Source organism: Balaenoptera borealis (genome assembly GCF_965194805.1).
Source record: "Balaenoptera borealis genome assembly, chromosome: 14".
In the NCBI taxonomy this organism is placed as follows: Eukaryota; Metazoa; Chordata; class Mammalia; order Artiodactyla; family Balaenopteridae; genus Balaenoptera; species Balaenoptera borealis.
The window spans coordinates 61,818,269-61,831,609 of NC_138875.1; the positions used below are offsets into that span (position 1 = coordinate 61,818,269).

The 13,341-nt window shown below is 48.5% G+C and overlaps 1 protein-coding gene across 2 annotated transcripts in view; it reads left to right on the top strand.

The window, feature by feature from the left end:
• Nucleotides 1–6,151: 6,151 nt before the first annotated feature.
• Nucleotides 6,152–13,341, top strand: part of APCDD1 (APC down-regulated 1) — a 31,093-nt gene continuing 23,903 nt past the window's right edge. The window contains exon 1 of one of the 2 annotated variants that reach the window (XM_082354819.1): nt 6,152–6,354. In XM_082354819.1, the coding sequence (XP_082210945.1) occupies nt 6,297–6,354 (58 nt within the window). In that variant the 5' untranslated portion in view covers nt 6,152–6,296. The remainder of the gene's footprint in view (nt 6,355–13,341) is intronic. The other variant, XM_082354818.1, reaches the window with a different exon arrangement.

Here is a 13,341-nt window from a genome sequence, read left to right on the forward strand (position 1 = left end):
GATAGAGGCAGCAAAGACACTAAAATCTGTACAAGAAAAGAAAACAGACTTGAAGTTAGGGCCTGATGTGCTCCAACATGAATAAAATACACAGTGTCCATGTGCAGAGAGGTAACATTGCTGAGTGTTGAGTGTCAGTGGGAGATATTAGCACAGACATGGTAAACCTCTCCAATTTCCAGTTCACGTGTCTAAGTCAGAATAGCCCTGGCTGTCCTCTGGCCTTCACAAAACTGCATGAAGATCAAAAGGAGACTGTGCCTTTGAAAGTCTTTTGAGAATTACAACGTGTTACACAAATGTGGAGATTAAGCATCACCGTGGACTTGGCAATGCTGAACTTGGGGGCCACAGGACTGTTTTGTTTCAGCTCAGCCCTGCCTTGGAGAGCTGGGTTTCAGGTAGATGGAATGTGATTGCATGTGGCCAGGCCTATGCAGCTCGTCACTCTGACACACACAACCAAAGCCACGACAACACAGACATGCGCCTTCTACATTTGGAGACTCATAGTGGTGGGCAGCATTTCAGTGACCATCTGGTCAACCCGCCTGTTTTACACATTGCAACAATCTGTTCTAAAAACTACGATGTTTGGATATTTTACACATAAAACAGTAAACTGCAGACCCAAGCACCCAGATACCAACTGCAATAAATGTCCAGATAGCCTGTCTAGCCTTACCTTTGAGTTTGAATGTCTCAGAACTCATAGAAATAATTCTTCTACTTCTGAGAGGTAAAATGTATGTATGTATGTATGTATTTATTTATTTATTTATGGCACAGGCTTAGAGCTGAAAACAGCACCTTCCTGGGAATTAGAAAACCTACTGACTCTACCCCTATAAAGTTGTGTGACTTTTAGGCAAACGACTGAATTTCCTTGGCCTTAGTTTTCCCCTCTGTAAAAAGAGATTAGTAATAGCTGAAGTATTTAAATCAAAGATAAACAACATTGAATGTGATGTTATGATGATGTAACCAGATGGGAAAAGACCACTCCAGATGGCCAGTTGAAATGAAATATATTTGGTTCATATAATCAAAACATACCCAGTGAATTAAAGAAATGAAGTTATTGTACATGTTTGATATATGATTAATTATAATAGGAGTCATCTTATAATTTATTGTTTTCACACAGTGTTTCTCAAGCTTTTTCTCATTGTTGCCCCCCAGGGGCTTTCTTAGACATTTATTCCTAATTGCCCCCGCCTCCCCCATTAAGTTGTAGGTAATGTGGATATACAGTTCACCTGTGATACACATTTCACCCTTTGGAGGGCCACAAGCCATTGTAGTAGCTGAGTCTTTTTCACACCCTCCCCCACCAAAAACAGATTTTGGGGGGCAGTTGTGCCGGGTGGTCCAGCCCACAGTGCTCGGTGTCAGAGGGTTATTTTTGGGGCACGCTTACACAGCGCTGGACTGTGTGCGGGTTCATGCTCCTATTACTCCCATCTCACAGCCGTGTTAAGTAGCTCGCCCAAGTTCCTGTAGGGATTTGACCAGAGCACCATCCTGTCTCTCATTTGTCGAGCGCGTCTGAGCATTGCTACGAGCGCACTGACAACCTCAGGCGTGCCAGGGTTGAATGCCAGCCTTTCTGTGTCCTCCTGTTTCTGTCGTTGTGTGCTGCGGTGGCGGAGGGTGGTGTCAGCCTCATAGAGACTCTTTCTTGATTTTCTGATCTTATCCTGCCTCATGGACCAGCCCAACAAATGCTCTTTATGGAAAGACTTGTGAAGGGGCCGGGGGAGGAGATGTAACATAATACCCAATTTTCTTCCTGCCCTCAAAGAGCCAAATGATCTAGTGAAGCAGATAAAGCAGTTGGACATACAAGGCAAGCAGCCCTACAGGAAAGAATATTATAAGAGGACATAAAAGTACAGACAAAAACGCGACTGAAGTCATTTATTGTCTCCTGCGCCTGGGTGAGCTCGTATTTTCTTTCAGTGGGAAGGGCTCTCAGTCTTGTCACCAGCTCCCCAAACAAACTTGTGACACAGGATGATGGGATGGTTAGACTGAATCACCCTCATCCACATCTGTCCCTATTTTCAGACATTGTACATAAGTATCCACTTGGCAGTTGGTTAGTACATGTTGATGGATGGATGGATGGATGGATGGAGCAATGAACAGACACTAAGCTCACAAACATTTGACTGGTTTTCTCTGATAACCACCATGAGTATAAAATGGAATGTAACCTTTAATTTCTTAAGCTCAGAAGACCGTGCCACTCCCAGATGCATCTAAACTGCATGTTATTTTCAAAATAGAGTTTGTTCTAATTAACGTATTTTAAAAATATAACCCAGAAGGACATCCCTTTCTAAGGACTCCTCAGGATAATTTTATTAGCTCTGCCTCTGAGGAAGCTGTATAGGATTTTTCAAATTTAATGTCTTTATCATTTACTTAAGCCCTGCTGTGAGCAAAATACTGGAAGCACTGGGTCAGGTGCTGAAAGCAGTAGAGAGGTGACCCAGCACCATTCCTGTCCTGCAGACACTTACCATCCCAAGGAATCACCATGGTGTCACGGGCTTGGAGCTGACGTCTACCAAGTTTTGAGAAAAGTCTACTCCTGGTGCCGTTGCCCATCCTCTGAGGACACAGAGGCAGGATAATGCTTTCAACCATATTCACAGTTGGACACATTTTGGAATTGATGTTTTAATTCCTCGGACCCTTCTTAAAACTATCATTTTGTTCACGAACCAAAAGGCCTGGGATCTCTGAAATTCCAAATGGCTTGCAGGATTGCACGCCTTTAGATCAATTTCACAGGCTGCATTAGGAAACCAAACTGCAGCACAGGTTTTAAAGGACTTTGGTCCTTGTGTCTCTCAAGATAATGGTGAAATCGAGCTGTCTACTGCTCTGTGCTCTCTAAAAATCAAGACACCCTTCCAAGAAAATCAAGCCAAGGTGACCACCCAAGCTCTGTGCCCAGCACAGTACATCCCAGAAAATTTCCTCATGATCCAGAGTTACTGGGGGAGAGCAAAGGACTGGTTCTTAAAGACTGAGCCAATTATAGAGGCTCTTAGGATCTGCAGTGTTCATGGGAAAAGACAACTTGGTAACCATGTGAGCAGCCTTATGAGCTGGTGACTGAACAATCATGGGGTTCCAAGTGTGCCTCTGATTTGTTCTGTGGCTGGGAATCAGCCCCTTTGTGTTTCTCCTTCCCCATCAACATGACAAAAGTTGTTTACAAGTAGCTCCAAATAGTCTAACATGCTTGCTGATGCTGCTAAGGGCATCTTGTCCAGCTGTCCCTGCCTGGGACTCTCCCATCATCACCAGGACCTGCTCAAGGCTTGGTCCTTACAAGTGGCCCAGGGAAGTTCCTTGTGCTGGTTTCAGGGGGCCAGATTCTGAGTTGCAGCTCATAACCACCTTACTTCCTGCCTGGGAATGCCCTCCTCCCAATTCTGCTACTCTTAGCATGTATCCACATGTAATCACTCTAAGACAAACTTAAACAGTTTTTTTTTTGTTTTTCACTATTCTCTTCCAGAAGTGAGTACACTAACAGCAAACATAAAAAGTAATGCAGAAAGTGAAACCTATATCGAGGACAAGTCTCCCCTTCCAGACAGGCACAAGCCAGTGAGGGTATTTCTGGGAGCAGCAACTCTGGCTGGATGTTGAGGGTCGAGCATTTAAAGCTATGACACCACGTGTGGAAAATAAACTGGCAAAACAAATTTCAAACTGGTGACATCATTCTGGCTCTGTTTCTACCACACCAGTAAAACCAGTTGGAAAAACAAAAATGGAATCAACTTAATTGTCAAGCTGACAGCAAATTATGGCGGGCCTGTTGGTTTTCTTCTTCTTCTTTTAAATAACAAGATCAAATAATCGTTTATGTAAGTGTATTACCTAATTGTTCTGCTAACATGTGATGAATGACCTTCACATTTCAGTGACGATCGGCCCAGTTGCTTGCACATAAACACACCACCCCTAACACTCTCTCGTCATTTGCTTGTTTCAATTATTCCCTGATAGACTAAAAGGCATCCAATGACGAAACGCGTAGAAAAGTAGACATCGCCCACTATATGTTCTTGGTGACAAGGCTAAGTTCTGTTTAAGCAGCCAAATATGCTGTTTACATCATTCCCAACTGCCCAGCATTCACGAGGAAATCAAGTTCCTGCTTTAAACCCAACTGACCCTTGGGCAACATTCAAATCCCACAGGTCATAATCTGATACCCAAACCTAGTAACAGAGGCAAGCATGTGATTGGGAAGAGTTGGTCCAGAGAGATGCTGCACAGCAAGCCCAACTCAGATACTCTCCTGCTCCCAGGTTTTATGACACCAACCGTCCCTTCTTTCACACACGGCGTCTTTCATCTTCCAGATTTGCAAACATCAGCACGTAATCCTCACAACATCCTTGTGAGGCAGGCGGGTGGTGCATGTTGCAATCCCTCATATTAAAGATGGAAAGATGATACTGATGGTGATAAAAACTAAAGCACATCGAACAGTATCAGCACCATCACATCAAAAGACCTGTGGCTTTCTCAGGAAAAAAAAAAAAAAGGGAAACTGTCACATGTATCCTCATCCATTTTACTGTTTTACACAGATGCTAATGTCCAGCTAGTTTTGAAAGTCTACAGCACAAAGAGTTGAATTACTACATTGTTCAAAGGGGCAGAAAACTCTCTTGGAAATTAGGCATTCTTTTTCAAGTATTTTATTTATGAAAAACACCAGCAGAGTACAGAAATGTTCTCCTGATTCCATGTGGTCCCTGGCTGCTCCTCAGCCAGCGTGAGGAGGTGACATTCAGCCTCCCCTACTGACAAACCCTCCTGGAGGAGAGCCCTCCAGCATCAGAGCGCGCCGGGCACGTCCGTCAGCAGGGGAGGCGCCTTGACTGAAACCAGCGCCTGGAATGGACTGAAGGAGACTGTCCCTGCCTTTGGGTCTTCAAAGTCCATGTAAAACTGAACTCCCCAAGACCCACAAACCTTAAACAGAACCAAGCTTTGGGCTGGGAGGGAGGAGGGATCGGGGAAGGGGACCTCTGAGATTTCTCCCGTGTCCCAACGAGTCCTGCCTCCTGGAAGGGGAGGGTGGAGGGGGCCCTGCGTCCCTTCCCGGGTCAGCTGGGCCCTGCGGCCGGGCTCCTCCTGCGCTCGGGACCCTGGCGTCAGGACGCGGCGCTCAGCATCCCCACCCGTGCGGTGGAAACCTCTTCTCTTTTCTGCCATCTCTTGTCTCCTCTCCTTTCCCTCGTTCTCACGTGCGCGCGGGCCACACACACGCCCCAAGCTTGGCACGCGGACCTCTCTCCGACCCGCTAGAGACCTGGGCCTTGCAGCGTCCCCAACCCTTTTGGAACGCCTTTCACAAGTGGGGAATCCTCCCCTGTGAGTGGAGGGAAGACAGGGGTCCAGAGCTGCCCCGGGTGGGCGCAGGGAGGGTGAGGGGCACTTTTTCCTCCTTTGGCGGGGTGGGCCCGGGCCTAGGTCTGTGAGCCCCTCGCAGGAGGAGCTGTCCTAGAGTGAGCGGCCGAGGAGGCGGGGAGGAAGGAGGCCGGGGAGCCGGAGGCTAAGAGGGGATGAGGCTTGGGTAGGGCGGGGCAGGGCAGCGAGGGGAGTGGAAGGAGAAGAGAGCGGAGGCACCGGAGGGGGAGGGGAGGGCCAGGGGGCGAAGAAGTGGAGAGGGCGGCGTAGCAGGGGCGGCGGTGCCCAGCGCCCTTCGAGTCCTGCGCCGGGTCCCGGGAGGATCCCCTACCCGGCCCAGGCCCCGCCCACGCCCATATCGCCCCGCCCTCCCCGCCCCCATCCAGGCCTCGCCCCTCCCGATCCAGGCCGCGCCCCCCCCCACAGCCCCGCCCACCATCCAGGCCCTGTCCCGCCCCAGTCCAGGCCACGGCCCGGCCCGCCCCACATCGCTCCGCCCCGTCCAGGCCCCGCCCCCGCCCGCCCCTTTCCCGCGGCGGCGCCCTGGAAATATGAAGAGGAGCTGCGGCGGCTGCGGCGGCGGCGGCCAGTGCAGCGCGGAGCGGCGGCGGCGGCCGAGCGAGCACGGGGCGGCCGGGCGCGCAGGGCCGGGCGCGGGACGGGAGGCCGGGAGCGGAGGGGCCGGGCCGGGCATGGGGCTCGCCGCGGTCGCCTGAAGCGCGGGCCTGGCCCTGTCCCCGCGCGGCCGGGCCGCGCCGCCCGGGCTGCAGGCGGGTCCCGGGAAGCTGGGTCCCCGGACGGCGGGCGGTGCGGCGCGCGCGGGCGGCCCCGGAGGAGGCCTGGAGATGTCCTGTGTGCGCCGCCTCCTGCTCACATCCCTGTTCCCGGCCCTCCTGCTTCACGGTGAGTCCGGGGGGGCCGGGACCCGAGTGGACACCCCGGAACCGAGGGGACCGCGCGTCCGGGCGCAGCCCCCTCCTGGGCGCCCTGGAAGAGGCTCGCCTTCCCGGGCTCCGGCCGCGCTCTCTCTGGAAGGGCGCGCACACAGACTTTATGTCCAAGTCCCGGGACGCTTGTGTCCACTCTGCAGGGTTTCAGACTACAGGCGGTCATGGAACCGCAGGCTATGCGACCCTTTACAGAGTGTCAGAGCGCAGGCAAGGCTCTTGCTGGGGTCCGAGCTTTGGGGGCACTGTGCAGAGAACTGTGACCATTTCAGGGAAAAAGCAGCTCGGGGTGTTTGTGTTTGCCCCTCGGAGGACGAGTGTGTTGAGAGGCTGGGGAGGGGTCTCTCCCAGGTGGACCGGTAGGTTCTCTGGACGGACTTTCAGGGAGCAGGGGCCTCCTCGCAGCCAAGGTGCAGTAATTAAAACCAGTCCCCTAAGTTCTCGGGGACCTGAGCTTGTTTCCTCCCGCTCTTCTGGGTCGTTTTGTTTCTGTTTCATGTGTCACATGTCGTCAGCAGCTCTAGTAAACCCTCAGCCAGAGAACAGCAGGCTTTAAAAGAGTTCCAGGAATTGCACTGAGGAAAAGAAGATAGCACTGCACCGGGGGTGGGAAGGCAGATTTTGTGCGAGATCCGTGGCGATCATGGGGACAGGTGGCTGCAGAACACGTGCTGATCCAGATGTCCTGGGCCAGCTTTTCCTAACGGTGGACACCTGACTGTCCAGCAGAGTGTCCACCAGGAGCAGGGCTCTCCTGCCTCCACACCCACCACGGGCACCCCAAACCTCTGCACACTGGGTCATCAGGTCAGCACCCTCATGGCCTCTAGGTTTCCAGTCCAGCTTCAGAAGGCATTTGGCTGGCGCTGAAGGTCAGGGGTGACTCCCAGACCATCTAGGAAGGGGAGGAGACAGCAACCCGGGAGCCCTGCGCTGCTGTATTCTTTGTCACCCTGCTGGGGCCGGCAGTATGGGCAGCGCAGGTCCACAGGCCCTGCGAACAAGTTGGGCTGGGCCAGACCTGCCTGATTGCCAAGGTGTGCCCGGAGCCCCAGTGATCCCAGACTTTCACAGTCAGGATGGAAGGCTGGCAGTTCGAGGGCCAGAAAGAGAAGGTGTAATTACAGGGTTGTACTCCTAGGCCCATCTGCTTAGAATTACAGAGCCGTTTTCATCTTTGGCTGAAACATGAAACACATCAGAGCCAATGGGCAGATCAAACAGCAGCTGCCACCCACACCAGAAACAAGAGGCAGAGAGAGAGAGGACACAGGGGAGAGTGTCCCCTAAAAAATCTCTTGTCGTATCTGTGCAGGAAAATGGTCATATGGGCAAATGCCTTTAAAATGAAAAAGTACTTGACAATTTGGCGTGAACAGAATTTTTTTTTCATAAAGCCATTTGCCTTTTGGACTACAAAAGCCATGCTCAGAAACACAGCCTGGGCCAACCCATCCTGAACTTTTCCTCCTTGTTTTGAGAGCTGGAAGTTGTAACCACACTTCCTGCACCACAGTGTGGTAACGGCTGGTAAGGGGAGCCCAAGTATATCCTCAGTGAGGTTCAAGTATAGCCCCAGATCTCCAAATTCCAGCTGGAGTCAGCCTGAGCTCCTTGCGGTCAGGGGTTCACCCAGATCCACAGTGTGCAGGGAGGGAGTAAGGAAGGGGGGAATAAGCCAGTGGGGCCAGACCCTGTGCATGTGTGCTCGTGTGTGTGCGCATGTGCATATGACGAAGAGTATGTAAAATAAAAAAGGAGGTTTGCCAAGTTTAATGGGATGACGGGGATAACCCTACAAAAAGTCATCCCATTTCAAAGTGAACCTGCAGTGGCAGAGTTATTCACACTGATGTTGCCCACAGAGCAACTGCGCTCGTGCAGGGCGCCTGGGACTCCAGCACAGAGGAGAAACCGAGGGAGTGGTCCTTCTGGGTATAAATCTCTGCGATTGGAGAGAGGCTTGTCACGATTCCTTAGGATAATGTAAAGCACCAAGAAAAAATTAGGTATTCTCCGTTTCCCCCTTTTCTGCCTGATTTTTACTTGATTGAAGCAGTTTTAATGGGAAATGGGTATTAATCAACCTAACCCAAGGGAATGGCTTGAGAGTGTGTCCTACTCTGTAGTTAGGGGTTTTGCAAGTATTTAAAAATTCTGTAGTAACAGATGGAGCTTGATTATGTATCTTAATAGAAGTCATCAGTCTGAAGGAAATTACCTGTACTCTTTTAGAATGGCTTAATGATTTTTTTCCTGATACAGAGGCATTTTTATTTTGCTACTTGTGTATTTATGACAGCAGTTAGGTAGGTAAAAACATATTTTCTATGGTTATGAATGTACTTGGGACCAACTTTACGAAATTTAGTTCCAGACATCATTTATAGATTATTTGTTACACTAACAAAACAAGTCTCATTAATAAGATTAACAAGTGCACAAGGCCTTCAGGAAGATTCTGGGTGAAGATGCTGTAGAAACTCTTTATTGTGTTTGGCATCCGATCTTTGTTCAATTTTTTTGGTTACTTTTATTTCAACTCAGGCAAGTTATAAATCACCCCTAGGTCCTATTGGTGAGTAAATTAGGGTCTGGAAAGACTGGAGTCCACTGTTTATTTTTTGCTGTGTTTTAAAACTGTAAATGTATTGGGAGACCCAAGTTCAAAATGTGACGGCATAAAAGTATACATGTTGGTCTTACTTTCCTGTCCTCCAACATCTGAGAACAATTGCATTTCTTAATCCAAGTAAAACCTATTGAATGTCATGAAGGTATGCAGCTGGGGTATGTCCCTTGTCACTGTTTTATTTGCTTAGATGAAAAGCCACGAAAATCATTCAGTTCCAGAAACCAGATTAACATGAGATATTTCAGAAAAAGCGGTGCTTTAATGTGCCCCAAAGTGCTCATTCTCCTTATTAATGGAAACATTTGACTTTAAGTTTTGGAGCCATTGTTGGAGAGATGTTCTTCTTCCATCGCCATTTACTTTTGTAGAATTCATCGACTTTTCTGAAATGGGAAGACACTTTTGAGCTATTACCTTTCACTTGAGTGTATTCTATTAAAACTGAAAAAAAAAACCCCAGAACTGTGTGGATTACCGAATGACAGCCTAACCAACGAAATGTGAGGAAACATTACAATAGGGTAAAATAGAATCTTTGAAATATCATTTTACTAGAGACAGTTTTTGTGACCAAGAAAACATTGCCTTTCCTGCACCTTTTCCCCCTTAGTCATAAAATGTAATCTTGAAAAGAAATATTACTCATCTGCTCATAGCAGGGAGCAAGGGTCTTAGACAGATGGTAAATATTCTCTTTTGAGAGAAACTGACTATCTTCAAGCACATGGCTGAGCCGTCCCGTCATAGCTGTGGTCCTTCTTTTTCTCCCTAAAGAACTCAACACCAGCAGATGATAGGACTGTGTAAATACCTACCGTTTAGGGACAGACTGATGACAATTTGATAGAATCAATTAAAGGGAAGCATAAAACATTTAGGACTGGAAATATGAAAGGACTCATTAGTGATCTTGTACACCTGTGGAAAGCTTACATGACAGCACGTGGCCTCTGCGTGGCATTGAAGTGATCCCAAGGAAAAGCTCAGGAAAAACCTGCCACCATCCGAGCATGAGCTCTTGCTGTGTCCAGATGTTATGTGCACAGGCCATTTAGTTCTTTTCAATTTGGGTTCATATTGGGAATAAAGTTATTTTGGAATGTCGTGTGATAGGGATCTAGGCTAGAGTAAGGATGTGGTGTCACCCTGTAGTTACTGAGGCTCTTCTGTTCTCGAAGGGTTTTGTAGCTTCATTCCTTCAGCCAACCATTCGGTCAACAGGTACATTAAGAGGGCCTCCTGCGTGCCTGTGTCACTGCCGGCTGGGGACAGGGCTGTGAGGAGGGGCAGCCCCCCTTCCTGAAGAGTCCTGAGAATACCTGGCAGGATGAGAAGAGCTTACTGGAGAGCCCAGAGGTGGGAGACTGGCACACTGCCCTTGACTGCGGTGTTTTTCCCTGCTGGGAATCCCAGCACTCCACACCCACACACACACCACACACATCATGCACACACCAGACACACCACACACAGACACACACCATGCACACACACATACACATACACACACACACACACATGACTGTGTGAAGAGCACGGCTGTGGCGGCAGCCGTCAGCTCCAGGCCCAGCAGGAAAGCCATGCTGTCTGTGGTTGGACCCCAGTGTCTGGCCCGGGGACCATGGCCTTAGAAGAAATCGACTTAGAAAATTACCTCATTTTCATCAAAAGTTAAATGAAACCAGGAATTTGAAATCTTGACTTTACTATGTTTCTCATAAAGGGAAAATGCTTTTAGATAAGGTTTAAAGATTGGCAAAAGCAGCTGTCTCAGCTTTGACCTCCAACAACATGGAAATAAAAACAAGCGCTTGATGAGTGTAGGTGCCCACCTGGGAGTGAACGGCAGCTTTTGTTCCAACACATGGAAGCTGTGCAGGCGGTCATGTAGCCGCCTCGACTTCACAGCCCACATTACAGTGATGATGGCTCTTTTACTGGGGCTGGGCGATTTCACAGCAAAGTAATCACCTGCATTTTCCCTCATCGCTCCAGTTTTCTCTGCTGTGTGTTTTTCTGCATCGCACCAGTTCCACCGTGAGATGCTTCCTCACTCTGGTGTGGGAGTTATGCAGGTCACGTTGTATCAGGGACAGAAAAGGGCCTTTCAGAGACCCTCTCAGAGACCACCATTGTGAATGTCTTGACATTATATTTATTTGGCCGTTTTGATTTTATTTTTTTAAGCATTAAAGTACCTATGCAGTGACTAACCAGATCAAAGATGAGTTCAGTCCCAAGTGTGCCTGAAAAGTGTCTCCTTCCCAACTCATTTCACATTTTATTGTGTGTAAAGTGGTCTGGTGCTTTGGGTTCTCGATCTAGATAGACAGGTGAAAAGCTGCTGAGTATATCAAGAGGATTCTCCCGGGGACTTGGCCACACGCCGTGTTCCTCCCTCACTTTTCCCTTCACGTGTCAGCGACGGGGCAGGCCTTGGAGACAACCTCGCATGCAGTAGCCCCTCAGCCACCTGCTGAAGGGACGACTCAGGGTCTCTGCTCCATCCTCCGCCCCATGCCCTTTGCCCTCTGCCTGGTCCCTGTCGGTGGGTGGCCTGGCTCGCTCTTGGAGAACAACAGGGGCTCAGGAATAAGCGTTGCTGCAGGCGACAGAGAAATACTGCATTTGTTCCCTTTGAAGCCTGTGCTCAGGGCTGCTTTCTGTGTGCAGAGTCTGGTGACTTGGGTGATGCCAACAGTCACCTGGCCTCACGGGCCTTGAACTTAGGGTACAGATGCCCATGTAAATGGTTAATCCTGTGCTCCCTCTGTTTGGGGAAATCTAGTTTTTTATTTGCTACCTCTGGGAGTTTTCACTGTCTGAACAGTAGACTGGCAATCATGGTAGTAGTAAAGATCATTCTGGAGTCATTTAGGATTTCTGTTGTGAGTGATTTCATCCGTGGAAGTGGAAAACCCTTACATACACACACACCCGTGCATGCGATACACCCTCCAGAGCCCAAGGAGCTCATGTAGTTCTCTGCAAATGGTCATCTATAAAATTGTCCCCTAAAGCCTTCGGGAATTAATTTGTTTTCAACAGGAGAACAGTTTCCTTCCAGGGTCTACATTTTTCTCCCACCCGTACTTGAAAGAAGCTGCCCCCTTGTCATAATCATTTGATCTGGGCCCAGGCCATGGGACCCCGGGTGTTGGAGACCATTTTGTAGTGAAGTCACTTTGATAACCTGCTTCATCAGAACGCCACTGGTCGGGGCGGTGCTGTGGTGGCTCCCGCTGGCGCTGGTATCAGGGCCTGGCTGTTCGTAGAACCCTTGACATTGAAGCCTGGCTCTCCACCCACTCCTTTCTGTTCCCGTGTAGTAACTGGAATTTGATGAATGAGATAATATAGGCGTGAAGTGAGTCTTCGAGTGTTTTACAAACATTAGTTATTATCCCCATTACTGTAATTTTCACTTTGTACAGGGGAACGAAAGGCACCTATCCGATGACCTAGCCAAAGTCACCTTGAAGCCTGAAAACTCAGTCCCTTTCTTACTGCACTGATGTTGTTTAACCCTTCGAGATGCTCTTTTCCTTGGATTCATTTACAGCAAAAATCTTAATGACTGGAGCCCAATGAACTAGTCTTCGCAACTGACCAAAATATCTAGAATCCTCAGTTCATCAAAGTCTTGATGTTATTTGTGTGTGCCCTCCTAAACGTGTGCTTCCTCACTTGTATGAGAAACACAAGGGGAAAAACGCTCTCTTGGACTAAATAGGGTTATCACCTGTCCACCCCACTACCTCTGTATCCAAAGCAACATCCCACAGGCACTGATGTCCCTAACGATGACCTCACTGTGATCTGCCTTAAGAGCCTGAAAGATCATAATGTCAACTGCACTCAACGTTCAATGGCAGAATTATCAACAACCAAATATTGTGCTTAGTCAACACTTCTGATTATACAGATAATCCAATCAAGTGGAGGTTTTTAAAGTTATTATATATAATAAGCACATTTATTATTATAACTAATAAGTACACTCAGGCAGGAACTATTATTACAGCTAGTCACCACCCTTAAGTTGGATGTTGATTTATACAATTGAAGATGTATGAAAGTGGACACATAAGTATTTTGCAAAAGTTTTTTTCCAGATGTAGTGCTAAATTAGTACAGACTCTTACTTTCCTCTCTCCGTCTTTCCCTCCCTCCCTTCCTCCTTTCCTCTCTTTTCAAATAACTTTTTGGTAATACCTTTTCCCACAACACGCCAAAGATGGTCAGTGCCTCTCCGGGACCACCAAAAAGATTTACTGCTTTGTTGAAAGCAATTCCCTTCTCTTATCT